Source organism: Octopus sinensis, linkage group LG14 (genome assembly GCF_006345805.1).
Source record: "Octopus sinensis linkage group LG14, ASM634580v1, whole genome shotgun sequence".
Taxonomy (NCBI): domain Eukaryota; kingdom Metazoa; phylum Mollusca; class Cephalopoda; order Octopoda; family Octopodidae; genus Octopus; species Octopus sinensis.
In genome coordinates this window covers 30,966,994-30,988,341 of record NC_043010.1, presented here as the reverse complement: position 1 = coordinate 30,988,341, position 21,348 = coordinate 30,966,994, and the positions used below count along the sequence as shown (strand labels likewise).

At 37.1% G+C, this 21,348-nt stretch overlaps 1 protein-coding gene across 2 annotated transcripts; it reads right to left on the bottom strand.

The window, feature by feature from the left end:
- Positions 1 to 1,834: 1,834 nt before the first annotated feature.
- Positions 1,835 to 20,013, bottom strand: LOC115219107 (oocyte zinc finger protein XlCOF7.1). 2 transcript variants are annotated; one of them, XM_029789181.2, is made up of 2 exons: positions 19,598 to 20,013; positions 1,835 to 4,427 (listed from the first exon to the last, which is right to left on the bottom strand). In XM_029789181.2, the coding sequence occupies exon 2, from the start codon at positions 4,278 to 4,280 to the stop codon at positions 2,877 to 2,879; it is 1,404 nt and encodes a 467-aa protein (XP_029645041.1). In that variant the 5' UTR covers positions 4,281 to 4,427; positions 19,598 to 20,013; the 3' UTR covers positions 1,835 to 2,876. The 2 variants fall into 2 exon arrangements, with proteins under 2 accessions (XP_029645041.1, XP_036364711.1); XM_036508818.1 differs by lacking the exon at positions 19,598 to 20,013 and adding an exon at positions 6,153 to 6,169.
- Positions 20,014 to 21,348: the final 1,335 nt, after the last annotated feature.

Sequence of the window (21,348 nt, the reverse complement as noted above, 5' to 3'; positions counted from 1 at the left end):
GACACTAATATCTGCTATGACTATGATTTCACTTGGCTTGATCAGTCTTCTACTCAAGCATAGCATATTGCCAAAGGTCTCAGTTATTTGTCATTGCCTCTGTGAGGCTCAATGCTCAAATGATGCTTTTTATGTGCCTATATATATATATATATATATATATATATATATAAAATGTGAAGTTATAATAGTTTTACATTAAATTGAAGGATTACTCAATACTTTCTGTAGAGTACACTATTACAACATCTGAGTTTCAACCTGCTAAGGCCAGCAGGCTTAAACTTTAAAGTCACAGTCATCTCTTTTCTTGCAAAAGTATATCTTAATTTAGGGCTACTATTTCAAAACATGTTTAAGAAAAACAATTTTCATGCATACACTACTTTACTATAATGGTTGTGTGGCACATATTTTTTGTCTTGTTCTTGTTACTATTGCCATGAGGTTGTAATAGCCAGTTCTGCATTAGTGGCCAGTTATAAATGTATGTTTAGTAGAGAAAGCAAACCACCACATATAAATAATTTTCACTTCAAACCCTATGATATCATTGGTACTGGTTTTATCAACTTCACATTGGATGAGATCAAGTTTCTTTAGTCAAAACACCATTCTGTGATTACCACTAATTTTATCAGCTCACATAATATATGATTAAAGTTTTCACCTCAGAACCCATATATATGACCAGTATTTAGTTAAAGGACCTCAAAAGCAACAAAAACCATTTTGGCAGAATTTGAAACCTCAATTATATTTTATTTTTTACTTGTTTGTCATCAGACATGGTGGGGAACTGCCTTAAAAGGTTTAATCAAACAAATCAATTCCAGTACTTATTTCTATCAGTCTCTTTGATGAACAGCTAAGTTATGGGGACAGGGGTGGAGATAAAGCAAACACATATGACAGGTTTTCACACAGTTTCTGTCAACCAAATTCAAGCATAGAGCATTAATTGGCCCAATGCTGTAGTAGACGCTTGTACAATGTGCCACACAGTAGAACTGAACCTGAAATCAGGTTTTTACAAAGTGAGCTTCTTAACAATACAGCTATACATATATACAAATCCAGAATTCCATCACCAAATTATCACTGTAATTGTGAGTTTTACCTTGAGTTCTTTTTTTTTTAAAGCATGTCTGACGATACAAGTAGGAGTCATTTTGTTTTGTTATTTTTTTTTTATTTACTCATATAATGGTGTTTGAAAGTACAGTAAATGTAGTGGGGGGTTGGGGGAAAAGGTTTACAATGGTGTCTGATGGAACAACAGGGGTGGCTGAAGTTTCATAACAGTGTCTGACTGCACACTGTGCTGCATATGAAGATGTTTGATAACATTGTTTGATGGAACAATATGCAGTGAGTGGTGATTCTTATATTTGTGTGTTTGACAAAACAATAGGGCAAAGGAAGGGTTAAAAATTTTAATTGCCAATATATCTACCTATCTTTTTTGTGTGTGCACATGTGTGAGTGTGTGTGTGTATATATGTATATATATAATCTTTGTGTATATATATATATATCTTTGTGTGTATATATATATCTTTGTATATATATTTGTGTATATATATATATATTATATATATATATTTGTATATATAATGTACATATATATATATATATATATTTGTATATATAATGTACATATATATATATATATTTGTATATATAATGTACATATATATATATATATATAATGTACATGTATGTATACATGTCTGCTTGTGTCTATGTGTATGTATATACACATACACACACACACATAAATAATATGAAATATGCATGTGTGCACACACACATATTGGCCAGTATTACAGGCTTGAACAGTTATGCAATTAGTGAGACTAAAACATTTCCCTGTTATTTTTTTTTTCATTTTTTTTCTTCAAATTTAAAAGTAAATGGGAGAAAGGGTAAAAAAAACAGCATACTTTATAAAATTGAAATGAAGTTGGGTGGTGGAAGTGGTAGTGATAGGGAAACATAAAATCTAGTGTATTCTCGACTCATGGTATAAAATACAAAAGTGTTTTCTTCACCGTTACATTCTATGTTTTTAAAGAAATAATAAAAAAAATAAATAAAATGCTGGCACACACACACACATATATATATATATATATATACATACATACATACATATATATATATACACACACACACACACACACAATGATAAATAAATTGTTTTGAATGGTGGAACTCAAAAGAGAAAGCTATAAATGATAGTATATAAATACTGTGTTAAAAAAACTCCTCTAATAGAAAAAAAAACTGAAGGAAGCCTTTGACTTCTTCTACCCATGGGGCTTTGTAACTCAGTATTTACTGGCTATTATTTATAGCTTTATTTTGTGTTTGACCATTAAGGAAAAAAAACAAACAAAACAATTTATTTCATATCCCTTGAAGTTTCTAAATTCTTATGATGTAAACAATGTAAGATATAAGCAGAGCAAAAGGCAGAGTGAAAGAACAGATTCTATCCCACAATAAAATCTTTTTTTTTCCTGACTTAAGCTATGTTTATAAATATTATATATATACATACACAGACATATATGTATATATAAACATACACACACACACACTCATGTGTATATTCACGTGCGTCCATGTGATTTTTGAACCAATTTGCATAGAAACAGAAAATGCAAATAGGTGTGTAGCACTGCTGCCAGCCCCCAGGATCTGAAAACCTTCGAGACACTGGAACATGCAGTGCTCACAAACCATATTCCAACAGTTGAAAACAAAACAGGAAGTGTATCTGATGCATCAAGTAATAGGTGAAGAATAGCCAATCTGATATCTGATGAGGTTGAAAGTGTTCAGTTACCACATTTGAATTGGTTCTCTATTCAGTAGAATATCTGCCATATTTGGTTGGCTGAATTGGCTTGGAACCGATCAGGTTTCTGTAGTGTTCCTGTGCTGGTGAGGTTGTTGGTGGAGTTGGTCGTGAACATTGGTGCTGCTGAAGTTGTCATTACAGCTGTAGGCTGTGATGAATGGTGGGAAAGCACGACGGTCTGACCACCACAACCTGAAGCAGCAGGAAGAGAGGTGGGTGCCACAGAAGAGGCAGTTGTAGTGTCTGTGCTGACAGATGCAGAACTTCTGTCATGGCACTGGGGGCTGTTGGAAGTGAGGCACATGTTGCTGTTTCCACAAGAACCGCTTGTGTTGATCATGTTTGGGCAGCATGGCACACTGTTGGAAATGTTACTGTTACATGAAATTCCATTGCACCCTGATACATTGCACTGCACATTTGCAGGAATTACCTGATTGCATCCACTACCATTACAGTGGTAGGTGCAACCCATTGAGCTATTACAGAGTGCACTCGTACATGGTGTATTTGCACCTGAGCTACTATTGTTGTAATTTAGGCAATTGTCATTGCAAGGACCTTGCATAGCACTAAGGCTGCAGTTGCTACTGTTGCAACTGCTGTTGTTGCAATGCAGGTTGTTACCAGCACTTAAGTTAGATGCTGTATTCTGATTATAATGAGAGCCAGGTGTTGTGGTGGGATTACCTCGAAGATGGGTGCGCTTGTGACGGTGCAGCTTGTCTGTGCGTGCAAACCTTTTCCCGCAAAACTGACACACGAACGGTTTCTCACCAGAATGTGTTCGTCTATGACAGAGCAGGGTGTCACGTCGGGCGAATTTCTGAATGCACAAGTCACAGCTGAATGGCTTGTCACCGCTGTGAGTCCGCTGGTGGCAGTGGAGTGTGTCCCTGCGAGCAAACTTCTGCAGGCACACTTCACAAGTGAACCTACGCTCACCGCTATGAGTTCGACGGTGGCACTGCAGCGTATCGCGTCGGGCAAAATGTAATGGACACGAATCGCAAGAGTATGGTCTCTCGCCAGTATGTGTCCGCTTGTGACACTGCAGAGTGTCTTTACGTGCAAAGTGCTGCCCACACATGGTGCAATTGAAAGGTTTTTCAGAGCTTTTTGTCGATGACTTTTTTTTGGTCGATGTACTTTCTGGGTTAGTCATCTCCCCCGGATCTGTTTTCACTTGTACTCGGTTTGAATTGTTCCCCGAGTTTAATTTTTGGCAGTTATCCGGTGGAGTGCCATCAGATGGCAATACAGGCAAGGGGGGTAACTGTGAATAACAAGTTGGAACATCGGGTGATACTAGAGGGGAAGTAACCCCAGAGTACGGCTTCTGGGAAGCTGTTACTGATAAGTCTGCAGTTGGGCAAGGCATTTGCTGGGTGTCGGCTGCTAGCGAGTCCATATTCTTACTACCGAAATAATCTTTTAGTTTCTGTTGGGTTGAATTCTGATGTTGAAGCGTTCAATGATGCAATAACAGATGAGAGAATGCAAGATCCCATTTTGAAATCACAGCAAAAACATCACCTGGTTGAGAATGTCCAGCAACCTTTGAAAAGACAAAAAAACAAAAAATTATGAAATGACCGGATAAATGCAAAGAAAAAAATAAATAAAGATTACAGTTGAAATATATGTGTGTTTTCTTGTGTACATATTTAGACAGATCCTAATCTATGCTGACTGTACACTTCTTACAACTTAATTTTAAAATTAAAATCACTAAAGATTTGTTTTCATATGCTAACACTATAAGGATATTGAACCTAATTTCATTAACAGTATATTCTCAAAACTATCATAGTCTCCCAAATAAAGTAAAAAAAAACCAAACAAACAAACAAAAAACAACAGAATATTATGTGCAGGAACATTTTCAAATACACAAAAGGTGTATGGTCCCCACTACACCTACAATCCTAGTTCTGCTGTCCCCTCTTATTTCTATACATCTTGTTCCATGAGGGGCCATCTGAATATCTCATCACCTATTTATCCCTTTGCAGTTCCTACAGATCATTCTCAACCTTTCTTCTAAATGCAAGCAGCTGTGTAGCTCCATTATAAAAATTCAATAAGGGTTATTGTTTTAGAGTATTCATCATTTATAATTTTACTTCTGCTCCCTATGTTGGCATGGCCCAGATGGTACGACATGACTTAACGAGGAGAAGGACCATATCTCTGCTTTTACCAACCACTTAACAGAGTGGACTGGCTATTTTATTCATGCCAACAGCACCAGTGAAGATACCTAGTAATTCACAAGACTAAAGAGCCTCCTTAACTGAAAGGGAGAACAAGAGAGTGATAACTTCAGATGAGGTGTGAAGAGAAGTTAAAGTATGAATGAAGAACTAGGTTTATAGTTGTGAGTCACTGAACTGTCTTGAACAATTTAATCAAACAAATTAACCCCAGAACTTTTTTCTTTCCAGCTTGGTACTTATTCTATAGGTCTCTCTTGCTGAACTACTAAGTTACGGAGTTGTAAACAAGCCAACACCAATTGTCAAGTGGTGGTAGGGGCAAACATAAATGTAACGACACACGCACACACATATATAATGGGCTTCTTTCAGTCTCCATCAATCAAATCCACTCACAAGACTTTGGTTGACCTGGGGTTATAGTAGAAGACACCTGCTCAAGGTACCATGCAGTGGAACTGAAGCTTTAACCATATGGATGAGAGGTAATTAAGCCAGCAGCATCTAGTCAAACAAACATGTCCGCGCATGCGTAATATAATAATGGTGATGTTCTTAATTGTTATATGGGAATGTAAATGTTTGCAAATTGCTTTTGTTACATGATATTCTGTGTTCTGAATACTTTCATTTTAATAAATGTTGCTTACTGCAAGTTATTGATGATTCTTTTATGACTTCATTGCTTTCAGGCTTAGCTTAGGTATTTTCGCATCTAACATCACAAAATGCGTCTGAATAAACATTGCCGGACAGCAAATAGAGACTTGATCATTGCTTAGAAAATATTTTTCACTTTTAACCTCGTATATAGTACACACTAGGGATTTTGACCTTTAAATTTTGGGAAAAAAATGCAGATTATACACGAGGATTTATGGTATATATATATATATATATATATATATATTATATATATATATATATATATATATATGTATGTATTTATGTGTGTGTGTCTGTGTTTGTCCCCCAGCCATTGCTTGATAACTGATACTGGTGTGTTTATATCCCCATAACAGAGGTTTGGCAAAAGAAAATGATAGAATAAGTACTAGGCTTACAAAAAATAAGTCCTGGGGTTGATTTCTTCAACTAAAACCCTTTAAGGCACTGCTCCATTATAGCTGAAGTCAAATGACTGAAATAACTAAAAACATAAAAGAATATATATATATGAAGAATATTCCTATACCACCAAAGAGAATATACCTAAAAAAACTCATTGTAAAAACAGAACATCTAATAAAATGTATGTGCTGGAAAGTATACTTCTTTGAGAAGGGAACCCAGGGAAATTTTCCTAACCTCAAATATGGATTTACCACCAAAGAAAAGTATCCACCTCAAATTAAGGAATTGGAGGCCTTTGAAAACAATCTACTGAACATAGTTAAAAAGGTAAAGTTCAGAAATTTTTCCAACACACTCTTAAATGATTTGAAGCATTTCCATGTATCAGACAAATTGCATGTACTCCCAGACAAAACAAAAAACATTGATGAAGTAGAGAAAAATTTGTATAATCAACTCCTCTCTAGCAATTAGCTAAACCATAAAAAAACAACAACACTAGCACATACAATAATAATATTGAAGCAAAAAAAACTAGTGTCAAAACTAAAATAGATGAAAGGGTTGAATGGTTAGCTCCTAGGACTCACCATGTCACTCTAAAGTATTATATGGCTAACTTAGCTGACTCCAAATTTAGACTTATCAACCCCTGCCAGACGTGAATTAGGCAGAGTTAGTAAGACTATATTAGACTCCATTAATGATAAAATAATTAAAGCTACTAATCTTCTCCTCTGGAAGAATAGTTCATCAGTGACAAATTGGTTTGGAAATTTACACAATGAAAGGAACTGTAAATTTACTCAATTTGATATTATTGATTTTAACCCTTCTATTACTAGAAGCTTTAACCCTTTCATTACCAACCCGGCTGAAACTGGCTCTGACTCCGAGTACAAATGTCTTGTTTACATAAGTTTTGAATTAAAATCTTCCGCCAAAACTTAGTCACAATTTATGTTCCTAACACTAGCTTCGTGATAACTGAGTGATTTTACTAAATTCTTTGTTGTTTATAATTAATTGAAAGAAACACAGAGCATCTCAAGATAAATACAGTAATGAAAAGGATAAACTTTGCCTGCAGATGTGCTGCCAAAGCACATCTGGACATCAATGTCATTACGCATATCAGAAAATCTCTTCTATGAGATGGGGTTCCCTTCTCAAAGAAGTATACTTTCCAGCACATACATTTTATTAGATGTTCTGTTTTTACAATGAGTTTTTTTAGGTATATTCTCTTTGGTGGTATAGGAATATTCTTCATATATATATATTCTTTTATGTTTTTAGTTATTTCAGTCATTTGACTTCAGCTATAATGGAGCAGTGCCTTAAAGGGTTTTAGTTGAAGAAATCAACCCCAGACAAGTCTTTCTGAGCAAAACATAATGAACCAGAACTGTTTGATCTTTCAATGGGCTGTTATGATGGAACAGAAATCAGCAACCTTATAGGTTTTAAACAAAATAGCTTCTAATTTTAAATGTATAGTTAGGATTATACAGAGAAAACGGTCTTATTCCAACATGTAACAAAATGGACACCAATTGGACCGCCTTAGGAAAGGCCTAATTAATATATTTAAAGCATGTGACTAAGTGGTTAGAGTATTTGGCTCATGATCATAAGGTTGTGAGTTTGATAACTGGTGGCATATTGAGTCCTTGAGCAAGACACTTATTTCACACTGCTCCAGTCCACTTAGCTGATGAAAGGGATCTTTTCGGATTGAACGGCAGTTTTTAACATAATTTCTAGGTAACTAAAAAATTTTAAACTTCGTATTCTGGTAGAATGTGTTTATAAAACATCTTTTTCGCTTGGCTTTATTGAGAAAATTCTATAGTTTGTAAGATATTTGTTGTTTTTTTCTTCAATTTTTGCAATTTCAACCAATCAAATACGTCTATTGAGGTAAAAAAACATTCTGTGCCGTATGAATATGTCCCTCGTTTAAGAAACAGATTGGGTTTATTTACATTTGTGAAGAAAAAAAAAATACCCTTCCCCCACCCCCAACTAACCCTAAACCTAAAACAGATTGAAATGTAATAGATCGATACTAGGGTCATAGTTATGGGTGACAATTTCATATGACACTGCTAGAAAAAACTGCCGTTCAAACCAAAAAGATCCGACAAAAGAGTTGTACTTGTATTAATAGCTTTAATACAAAATACTATATACAAGGGTGGGCTGAAAAGTTCATGAAGGAGAGATGCTAGAGCTGTGAAATCTTGCTTGCATAAATTTCAACTATTCTTATAAATAACTGCATTGTTTCTTTTTAGGTAAACTGACATGTGACTCTTAAAAGAAGATTTCAAAACTAATAGCAACCTCTCTTGAAAATGGACAAAATATGGCATCGTCATGTTATCAAGTACCTGCAGAAAAAAGGTTTGGCCTTCAAGAACATTCATGCTGACATGGTGGCTACATAAGGGGATGACTCTCCAGTTTATAAACTGTACAAGAGTGAAAGGGAGATTCTTGAAGATGACCCATGGTCTGGTCTTCCTGCAACTGCAACCACTGAAGAAAACCTGGATTGTGTTCACCAGTGCTATTAGCATATCTTGTGAGAGAGTTGAGACTATTCTGCACAATGAACTTGGCTTGATGAAGGTTTCTACTCAGTGGGTGCCATGTCTTCTGACACTTGATGAAAAGTGCACCAGGCTGATCATATCATGGGAAAATCTGATACTGCTTGAGGTAAATCCAGCTACTTTCCTTGAGCATTTCCTAACCCAGGATGAATATTGGGTGTAGCACTTTGAACCAGAGATAAAGAGACAATCCATGCAGTGGAAACACACCTCATGATATGCTCCATAGAAGGCCAAAGTTGTTTCATCAGCAGGAAAGGTGATGGCCTCAGTGTTTTGGGATATACAAGGCATTGTGTTTATTGACTATTTTCAAAAGGGCCACATGTGCAATGTAAAGTACTATGCCAATTTTCTAAGGCATTTATGAAAGAGTTTTTGTTTCATCAGGATAACGCTCCAGACATCAATGGTTTCAATGGCTGCTGTATGTGACTGTAGCTTTGAATTGGTTGATCAGTTTCCCTATTCTTCTGATTTGGCCCCACCTGATATTCATCTATTCCCCAAAATGAAAATTACTTGGCTGGGAACCAGTATTGCAGTGATGATGATGTCATATCTACTGTTGATGACTTATTTGACCAGCAGGATGAAAGGTCCTTCACCAATGGGATCTAAGCACTACAACACCAATGGAAGAAGTGAACCACAAGGGGGGGACTAAGTTGTAAAATAAACCTAATTTGGTCACATTCCATGAGAGTATCTTGATCAGTCAAAAAACTTTTCAGCTGACCCTCATAAACCTTACTGAGGACACTCTTAGATTGAGGCATACTCAGCATACACACACTCCCAAAATGATAAAAAAATTTAACATCCTAATTTTCCAAGAAGACCTGGGATGAGGTGGTGAAGCATGACCTTCGAACGTTGGGCCTCACAGAAACAATGCCAAGTGACTCAGCTAGCCAAGTGAGATCATATCCACAGATGATGCCAGTTTCACATAACTGGTTCATTTAAAAGTACCCATCAATCGTTGGGCAATATGCTGTGCTTCAGAAGACCTGTTGAGTCAAGTGAAATTGTTGTTGTGGTTGATGGTGGTACCAGCATGGAAAACAGATGTTATAAGATGATGATAGATATATATATATATATATATATATACACACACACACACACAATCTTTACTCTATTTAACTGGTTCCAGTTTGAGCTGAGGCCATACTGGGGCACCACAAATGGCTTTGCTATATCTGCACCATTTGAAACCTCCCCTGATATGTGGTATTAAGTGAATGAAGCAGTTTGATGCTGTTCCCCTCATCTGCGTTTCTTGTTGTGACATAAGCTAATCCAGAATCCTTGACAGGAGGAGATCCAGTTTTGTTTTGAAGACACATCTGCACCACGTGGGTCTCTCAGTCCTTGAAGAGCTGTGGGCCCTTTAAACCCAAACTGTAGCAGTATTGATCTTGTATCTTGGTGGCAATGTGGGGAACTTTGGCACTATGCAGTGGCACCCCATTCTGCTGCTTGCATAACTTTCAATGCCAAAGTTTGGTACAAGTCCTTGAAGGATTTTTCAGGTGTATATCATTGCATATCTTTCCTGCCTTTGTTCTAGGAAGCAGAGTATTAACTTTTTCAGCCTTTCCCAGTAGATGACATGTTGCATTGAGACAATTTTCTTTGCATAGCTTCACTGGATTACTTTGAGTTCTGCCATTAATTTTATACATAGTTGGGAGCAGTAGTCTAAGTGGTTGAGGAGATATGTCTTTCAAATGACTATCATAGTTTCCTGTTCTCTTGTTCTGAAAGTTTGGAGAATCCTTCTGGCCAGCTGCCTGCATTTTATAACCAAATTAATAATATGCATCATTACACATGTCAATGTCTAGGTTGCACATTGACTTTGATTCAGGGATTGCAAACCCTCATGGGCCAGTGTATCCTGTCTGCATTTCATTCAGCAGTGTGTTGGTAGTGCAGGGCTTGGAGTTTTCCAGCATTAACCCGTAGTTATTGTCCCCAATCCACCTGTATATTGTGTTCAACTCCAGCTGCAGTAGCGCAATGTTTCCAGGGTTCTGTAGCCTCTGAGAGACTTTTGCGTCATCTGCAAGATTACACCCAAAAGGCTATGCTGAGTGTTTGGAGGGATATGAAAGGAGTCATCTATCATTAAGTGTTAAACCAAAATGAAACAATGCAGAAAAGTATTGTCAGTTTGAAGCATTGCATAAAAATTTGTAAAAAAAAGAAAGAAAAAAGCCCTTATTGGTCAATTGCAAAAGGGAGTTGCTCTTACATGATAATCCAAGCATACATATTACTTAAGTCACTCAGAAAAAGATTATGGTACTAAATATGGAAGTTTTGCCTCATTTTCCTTACTCTTCTGACCTTATTCTATCTCATCATCTTTTCAGATTATTGTAACCTTATTCTTAGTGAAGACAATTTATTAATTATGAAGAGATTCATAAGCATGAGAACAATGTTTGTTTAGAGGGTGCAAACCCAGATCCAATCAAAGGTGTATAGTGTTTGCATTAGCACCCCAAATTTTAACGGGTGCTCTAGCTCTCCCCGAGCCCCATGTTCCTGAGCCTATGAAGAGGTTAGAAATGATAATCAGTGTTTCTTTGCTTTGAAACCTGAAGGAGTTTATACTGAAGGGATCAACAATTTTCCAAATAAATGGAATTATGTTATCAATAATGAGGGAAACTATTATCTTGATTAAATATATCAATTAAGACCAAAGAAGCATTTGTTTCTTTCCCAGCTTGATATGCAACATAACTTTCTTTCTAACCTAACACACACACACACACACATGTACATTTGTGTGTGTGTATATATATATATATATATATATCATCCGTAAACATAAATCCGAGAAAAGAAGCGCACTCTAAGTTATAAAGGAGTATGTATTAAAGTTAGATAAGGCTGGTTTATGGGATTATCTTAACGTTCACATCCATAAAGGGCTTACCATTATGGCGTATGTAGGCAACTTGCTAGAGAGGCCTTTAGCCAACAGGTTTTGGGATCTGATGATACACCATAAGCTAAGCCCTTTATGGATGTAAAACCTAAGGTAATCCCATAAACTGGCCTAATCTAACTTTGAGATATATAGATATACAGTTCAAAATTGTACAAAAAACAAAAGACAGAGACAGGTTAGAGTATAAGAAACAAGGTGGATTGGTTTGACACCCAGGAAAAGTGGAAAGAAAACAATGGAGAGAGGAAGGCACAATCATAGCTGTATGGAAAGAAGCTTGGTTCCGTGTTCATTCCCAATGTGTCGTCCGTGGGCAAGTTTCCTACAACAGCCTTGGACCTACCAAAGCTTTGTGAGTGAATTTGGTAAATAGAAACTGAAAGGAGCCCATCATCATCATCTTCACTGTTTAACGTCTGCTTTCCATGCTGGCATGGGTTGGACGTTTAACTGAGGACTAGCAAGCCAGATGGCTGCACCAGGCTCCAATCTAATCTGGCAGAGTTTCTACAGCTGGATGCTCTTCCTAACGCCAACCACTCCGAGAGTGTAGTGGTTGCTTTTTACGTGCCACTGACACGAGGGCCAGTAAGGCAACGATAGTAACCATCACGCTCAAATGGTGCTTTTTATGTGCCACCGGCACAGGTGCCCGTCAGTTGTCCTGGCAACGATCACGTTCAGATGGTGCTTTAATGTTCCACTGGCACGGGTGCCAGTCAGGCGGTGCTGTCATCGGCCACGTCAGCAAATTTGATTTTGATTGTGATTTCACTTGCCTCAACAGGTCTTTGCAAGCAAAGATTAGTGTTCAATGAAAGAAAGGTACGCATAAGTATGCTGGTTACACCGCTGGCATAGGCCACAGGTTATGGTCTCACTTGGCTAGCCGGGTCTTCTCAAGCACAGCATATTTTCAAAGGTCTTGGTCACTAGTCATTGCCTTGGTGAGGCCCAATGTTTGAAGGTTGTACTTCTTGGGTCTACCTCTTCCACAGATTCCCTCAACTGCTAGGGTGTGATACATTTTCACACAGCTGTCCTCATCCATTCACACCACATGACCATACCAGTGCAGTCGTCTCTCTTGCACACCATATCTGATGCTTGTTAGGTCCAACTTTTCTCTCAAGGTGCTTACACTCTGTCATGTATGCACACTGACATTACACATCCAGTGGAGCATTCTGGCTTTATTCCTTGCAAGCTTACGCATGTCCTCAGCACTCACGGCCCATGTTTCACTGCCATGTAGCATGGCTGTTTGTACACATGCATCATATAGTCTACCTTTTACTCTGAGCTTTGTCACCAGCAGAGGTAGGAGCTCTCTGAACTTTGACCAAGCTATTCTTATTCTAGCAGCTACACTTTCAGAGCATCTACCTCCACTACTGACTTGGTCACCTAGGTAATGAAAGCTGTCAACTACTTCTAGTTTTTCTCCCTGGAATGTGACATAAGTTTTCTGCACATTTTCAGTGTTTATTGCTCCTCAGCATCTGCCACATATAAAAACTATCTTCACAGTTAGCCTTCCTTTGATATTGCTGCACCTCTTATGTGTCCATAGCTTACACTGGGTACATCTTAGAGAATTTCTACCTACACCTTTTCTATAGATCGAGCAAGATTATCTACCAGAAGGGGTTTGTGGTTTGTCTGCCTTCCTACTTATTAGGACTTTGGTTTTAGCTAGGTTGACTCTAAGGCCCTTTGATTCTAATACTTGCTTCCACAACTGAAACGTCTCCTCTAGTTCTGATAGTGACTCAGCAATTAGAACAAGGTCATCAGCATAGAGGAGCTCCCAGGGGCATCCTATCTTGAATTCCTCTGTTATTGCCAGGAGGACTATGATAAATAGGAGGGGGCTGAGGACTGAACCTTGGTGGACTCCTACCTCTATCTGGAATTCCTCACTGTACTCGTTGCCAACCCTCACCTTACTGACAGTGTCCCTGTACATGGCTTGTACAGCTCTAACCATTCATATATCCCTAGTTTCCTCATTGATCACCAAATAAGGGATCAGGGGACCCTGTCAAAAGCTTTCTCCATGTCAACGAAAGCTAGTTATTTCTCCTGCAGCTGTCTTACCAGAAATATAGCATCAGTGGTGCTTTTCCCTGGCACAAACCCAAACTGCATCTCATCTAGACTGACCCTCTCCCTAATTAGTTGGGCTACAACCCTTTCTGTGACTTTCATTACCTGATCCAACAGCTTGATACCTCTGTAATTATTTGTATCTAATGCGTCACCTTTACCTTTGTAGCAGTAGACTATGGTGCTGCTACACCAGTCATTGGGTATGACAAATTCATGTATCACCTGGTTGACTATATGGGTGACTAGGCTATAGCCAACACTGCCAGATATTTTGAGCATCTCTGCAGTGATTCCTGATGGGCTAGGGGCTTTCCCTGTCTTCATAACCTTAATTGCTTTATCTATACCAAGGCACTGTCAATTCGGATAGCTGGTCCCTCTGTTGGGTCGGCATTTGGCAGGCTCTCTTTCTCCCATTTCATTCTCTTTATTTAACAACCTTTCATAGTGGCGTCTCTATACCTCTCTCTTTGCAGCCTCGTTTAAAGCAAGTGAACCATCATCCATGCAAATACATTTCTCTCCTACCACATCACGATTCTCTCTCACACACTGTCTCGCAGCACAGAATACCTTAAGTCTTTGGTCCTCACGGCACATTTTTTATCTGCTTTGCCCCTAGCTAAATAAACTGTCTCCTAGCTCCCCTTTTGGCAGTCTGATATGATTCCCTGCCACCACCGTTCTTCCAAACCTGTTTCTTTTCTCTGTCAACAACATTGTCTCACCACGATGTTACCTTGGGTCGAGGGGGGACTTTGCACCATCCACAGATCTGGTCAGTGGCCCTCAGCAGGTTGTTCCGTAGAAACCTCCAGTTGTCTTCCATGTCATGTGATGCTATATCCCCCTCTATTTCGTCAAAAGCTTTGAGTAATATGTTTAAAAATTTCTGTCCATTCACAGGATCTTTAAGCTTCCAGACCCTTCTCCTCCAATGCTGGTCATCTTCTGGGCATCCATTTAGCTCTGATCCTGAAGTCACTAACTACCAGTCTATGTTGCGGGGTACATTCTTCGCCTGGGAAGGTTTTGGCATTTATAAGTAGCCCTCTTTCCCTTTTCCTGGTGAGGATGTAGTCAATCTGACTAGTGTGTCTACCAGATCGGTAGGTGACTAGGTGACTGGTAGGTTTCCTGAAGTTAGTATTGCAAACCACAAGATCAGCCTGGTTCCCTCCTCATTGTGGGAATCAAAACCATAGCCTCCATGTATGCCATGGAAGGCCCCTGCATGTTGTCCAACATGTCCATTGAAATCACCAGCCACAAAGAGAAGGTCCCTGTCATTCGTCGACGATGTAGTTAGCAAGAGAGTGTCATAAAATTGGTCTTTCTGTCCATCAGGTAGCCCTGGCTGAGGGGCATAGGCTAAGATAATGGTAGCTAACCCATAATGTAGTACTAATCTAATCCTAAGTATTCTATTGCAGACTCTCACGACCTCGATTACCTTATCAACCCATTTCTCTGCAAGAAGTATACCCACGCTCCCAATCCCATCAGTGTTCCCTGCCCAGAAGATCTTGTATCTATGTTCTTTGCCTGTGAGAAACCTAGCAGAGTCTTCTCTCCACCTTACATCTTGGATGCAGTGCTAATCTACACATCCCCATTCAAGCATCTCAACAATCTCACCAGACCTACCTTTCACTGTGCCAACCCTGAGGGTGTGGGAGGTGTGGGCCCACGTGACCCTGGGATGGGGGACAGCAGTGTCATGTACCTGAAAAGAAAGCTTGCATTTGGCAGAATTCATAAACAAACAACAGCCTTCAACCTGCATACACTACACTATCATTTTTATGTACTATATGATCACAACCTTACATAGGAGATAGAGCCTAAGTAGGGGTGGGGATGGGATTAAGCCTTTAGAAGTCTTCATGAGAGACAACTGAAGGCTGTCAGAGGATAGGGACTTCTGGTACTGGTGGTTGGGGAGGGAGGGCGGGCGAACTGCGAAATAGCAATACTGGTGTTAGGAATGGCATATTAATAGTAGACAGAATTTAAAATTCTTAGACTTTTTGGTCAGCCAATCTGTGACAAAAAAATTAGAGAAATGAATAATTTACAATGTGACAAAAGTAAATAGATGCATGAATAAGTGACAACAAGGGTATTCGTGTGAACTTAAGTTTGTTTTTAAGACAGAAGATGAAAACTATGTTTACAGGACTAGAAATAGAGGTGATAGATGTACTGAGTTTAAAAAAAAAAGCAAGATTCCTTATCTGAACAACATCTTCTGGGTTTGTGTTCTTTTGGCAGGGTTATTGAAATGTATAGGAATCCAAGAGAGTAGGTTTATATAGAGTGGGATGGTGGAGGAGGAGGTAAGTGATTGGAGAAGCAAATGGTTATCGAAACATGGCGAGAGAGAGAGAGACAATGCCAGTGTTAGGGTAGAGCATGAAAGGGGAGAGAGATAATTCTTTTGGGATTTTTGCGAAACATAATTTTAATGAAACAGCAATTTAATAGAAGATAGAGTCCCCAACCGCCACTTAATAGCTAGTGTCGGTGTGTTTATCTCCTCTCATAACTTAGTGGTTCGGCAAAAGAGACTGATAAAATAAGTACCAGGTTTTTAAAAAATATTAAGGACTGGAGCTGATTCCTTTGACTAAGAATTCTTCAAGGAGGTGTTCCAGCATGCTGCAGTCTAATGACTGAAGCAAATAAAAGACAAATGATATAGATACACACACATATATATATTTGTATACAGATAAATATAACATCAGAAGAATTTCATAACTTTTGAGAGAACATGAACTAATTCTTTTTTGAAATTCTCGAAGCACATACATAAAGTTATTATATATAATAGCATGTAAATAGTGGGTTGAAAAACCCTGTCGGACAGAAAAAGTCAAAGGCTGCTTGTGGCAGAATGCCTGTCATGAGTACAGGAGATGAGGGTTCAAGTTTCACAGGAAGCCTTCAACTTTTTTTCATATCCAAAAGGGGTCTTCAACCCAATATTTACATGCTATTATTTAACTTTGTGTGTGCTTTGAGTCCTGAAAAATGAATGGCAGAATGCCTGTCATGTGTACAGGAGATGAGGGTTCAAGTTTCACAGGAAGCCTTCAACTTTTTTTCATATCCAAAAGGGGTCTTCAACCCAATATTTACATGCTATTATTTAACTTTGTGTGTGCTTTGAGTCCTGAAAAATGAATTCTAAATATGTATACATGTGTATATATGTATAGGTACAAATACACACACACACACACACACACGTAAATAAATATATATACACACACGTATACAAATATATACACACGTATACAAATATATATATACACATGTATACAAATATATATATACACATGTATACAAATATATATATACATATATACACACATATACAAATATATATATACACATGTATACAAATATATATATACATATATACACACATATACAAATATATATATACACATGTATACAAATATATATATACATATATACACACATATACAAATATATATATACACATACATACAAATATATATATACATATATACACACATACAAATATATATATACACACGTATACAAATATATATATACACATATATACAAATATGTATATACATATATACACACGTATACAAATATATATATATACACATGTATACAAATATATATATACACACGTATACAAATATATATATACACACGTATACAAATATATATATACACACGTGTATATGTATATATATATATATATATGTCTACACATACACACACAATTCCTATATTACACATACGTACTTAATATTAAATAACTGATAGACATAAACACATTGTCTTTATTCCAAACACCACAGCGGGCAGAAAAAAGTGGGATAATCGAAGTAATTTGAATTGTGTTGAGATATTTTCAGTTAATGACACTGCCTTTGACTACGAAGAGACAGCTTTTAAACTAGTTATTGGTAAGGGCTCGAATAAATGAAAGAAACCAATTTTCATATATCACACATTCTTGGCATGCAGATTATGCAGCACATTACTTTTTCTATCCAGGAACATAGCGTGCATAAATTCAAAATGTTTATACCTTTGTATCACATAGAATATTAGCTAATACTTATAGATATATTTTACTTTAGAAGTAATTTATTTAACCCAACGGTAATCTTTTGTGTGTGCATATAGCTACATAAGTATAAAGACTACAATTCAAATACATAATTTAATAACCCATTGACATCGGGATATCAGTAAGGACTCCATCAATATATTTCGTAGCAAGACTGGTTAGAGACGAACTAATGCAGAATTTTCTTTATAGTCCTGCCGCTGATTGACGTTGTGAAGTATAACGCTTTGAGGTACCCTTTTAGTGGATCCGGCGACTGAAGAATATTCTCTTTCGAGCACGGGCGCAACCCGCTACGAGTGACAAAGTACAAACTGTCGTTCAGCAGGTAAAGCAAACCCTAAAAGTTGCTCTTTTGCAGCTCTATGTGTGAAAAATTTATCTACATAAATCAATAGTCTCTACAGAATTTAAACCACTCTCTTCCTCTAGAGGTTTATATACACACAAATCAGTTAATAAATAAACTTTAAAGATTGATTTTAGTAATATTTACATGTAACAGAATACACACGCAAACGTACATGGATATATACAAAAACATACAAACGCATGTAGTTATATAATGACTATTTATACACATGCATATAATACATACATCAATTCAATATGGATATACGAATGAGAATATATATATAAGTTAATTAGAGAATATGTTAACCTCTTGAAGGGATGATTACATCCAAGAAAACACTTGTATTTCCTATATATATATATATTATATATATATATATATATATATATATATATTACACACGCGTACATATACACAATACATAAAATTCCCGCGTGCATATATATTATATACATATAGAGGAATATATATATAACTTTTTGTTAAAAAACACAGCACATGTACACACTTTTGTACTCTTACAGAAGACATTAGTGTAAGCTTTTCGTTAATTTGCTTCCTTTATATATTTCTTCTTGTACAGACCCTCTTACGCCGAAAATCGGAAGATATGGGTCAGCAATGAACAGATGTGGTAGGAGAGAATACAGGATTTCCAAAAATCTATACGATCAGACGCACAAATATACACCGAAGTCTATGCATTTTTATTTATTTATTTTTAACATGCCCCCACCTCTTTCACAAAGACTTCCTTCGGAATCTTACTGCCGACATTTCTCAAATACTATTATTTCTTTAACAAAGTAATATCAATAAATACACAAATAAAGTGTAGAAAACAAACAACTGAAATATTTTAAAATAAAAGGGCTATAAATATTAGCGTTTTATTTGCCAAGGTGTAAATATTTCCGTGTCTGTTTGTCTTTGAAATCCGAAGGAAGAAATAAGAATATTTTAAAACCTATGTTTCTTATTAACTATACATTCAAATCCCCTTATCTCGTAATCAACCATACTTGCTATATGTATGTGTGTGTGTGTGTGTGTGTGTGTATATATATATATATATATATACATGTATGCGTGTGTGCGCGTGTACTTTTAGTATGTGTGTATATATATATATTCTTTAACTGCTTCCCTCTGTTTTTTCTTTTTTAATTTAAGTGGAAACATGCATGCAGGAAACGACTGTGACGTGCTGCCGAGAATGTGTTAGAATGAAGGAACTAATTGTAAGTACTCACTAGTATTTCGGCTACAGAGAGGCGGGGCCGTTGCTAAGAGAGCCAGTTTGGCTGCGGTCGGTTGCTGGCCCGCTGACACACCATAAACAGTCCCGACCAGGACAAACACAACGTTGGGGGAGGGATAACCAAGCGTCAGCTAGGATCGCGTCACCAAGTAGTCGCAGAACGAATTACTACAGCGCCAGTTCCTCCGTACCATTGTCTGCGGGTGATAAAATTTGATGCGACCCGGTGTAAGCGGTGAAAAAGTCCCCCTTACTACTTACGTTTCCCATCCTTTTCCTTTTGTTTCAGCTTCAATCTCTCCCTCTCTCTCGTTTTGACATCATCTTTCCCGCTTTTGTTCCTTACTCGCGCTTATCTTTCTTCACATCTCTTCATTTTCTTACCTCACCCATCTGTCTGTTCACCCGCTTCATTTACTCTATTTGTCTTCCACTGTATTTTATTCTTTCTCCCCTTACCGTTTTCCCCTTTTCGTCTCCATGTTTGTTCTTTACTCTAATTCTTTTATTCTCGATCGCCATCTAATTTCCTTTATTTTATAATCAACTTAAGTAAAAATGAAATGTAATATTCTGGAATGGGTTTTGTAATAATTTTTTTTTCTCAGCGATATGTCTTGCTTCTTTATGATTAATTTTTGCCATTTCAAACTCGCTAGGTGAATGTAATATGTAACAATTAACATTGACTACTTCGTTAACATAATCTACCTAGCAATGTAGAATTTACTTCCGGCCTATTACACTTACCAATTTACAACAAATAAAGGGTAAGTTAGCAAAACTAATACTGCTAACGAAATAAAATAACTGTCTAGAGGCTAGTTTTCATGTTTTTTTTGTAAGTGTATAACTCGTCTGTCTTTTATAGTAATGGTGGTGTAGACAGTTTGGGGCAGTCTACATCGCGCCGCCACCATCACTATCATTTCAATGCCTGTTGGAAATATTATGTTAGAATTAATGAAAAGGTCTCAGTGTTATGGAATAGGGATAAATGTGGATTGTGTTGTTTCAAGCCTTTGTCAGGTATTAATGTAATAAGGTAAGCTAAAAGGGAATCAAAACCTGGCTGCTGACCCATTTCAGCAAGAATTTACCAGCGTACCGCGCACTTTTCCAATTTAAGGTTATATTATCTAGGTCTATTCATTTTTAATTGCTTTCATTACTCGGTGAGGGGGCACGCTCATAGTTCGTTAACGAAGTCTGACCAGAAGGAGGAAATTAATGAAGTTTAGTTCGGAAAGTTAAATTTCAGAACGTTGTACTTTATGAGCTGACTGTTCCTACCAGCAAAACTGCCCAAAATATTTATCATATTGTTTAGTATAGAAGCACTAGCCCTCTTCTCACCTGATATTTTGTAGCGCGCGCACACACATACGTACAAGGAAAAGTGATCAATGGAATTTTTCTTTGTTTGACAGGAGAATTTATTGAAGAAATTTTGGAAATATGTTGTTTGCTAGGATAATGTTTACTCCCTTCTCCATTAAGGTGATAATTCGTAAAGTTATTTAATTTTCATTCTCATCTGTACTTTATTTACGAAGTATTTTTAAAACAGAACAACCATGAGATTGAGAGAGAAGAAACAGCGAACATATAAAAGAAAGAAGCTGAGGAACATGAGTAGAAGGTGGGGAAGGGAGAATGAACTTCAATGAAATAAAGAATACCGCTTCGTACAAAATTTACTGTCAGTTCCAACCAGCATCATAGAACAAAATATCTTTTTAC

Coding starts and splice junctions, on each gene's coding strand:
- LOC115219107 (XM_029789181.2), bottom strand. CDS start 4,280: ATGGACTCGCTAGCAGCCGACACCCAGCAAATGCCTTGCCCAACTGCA.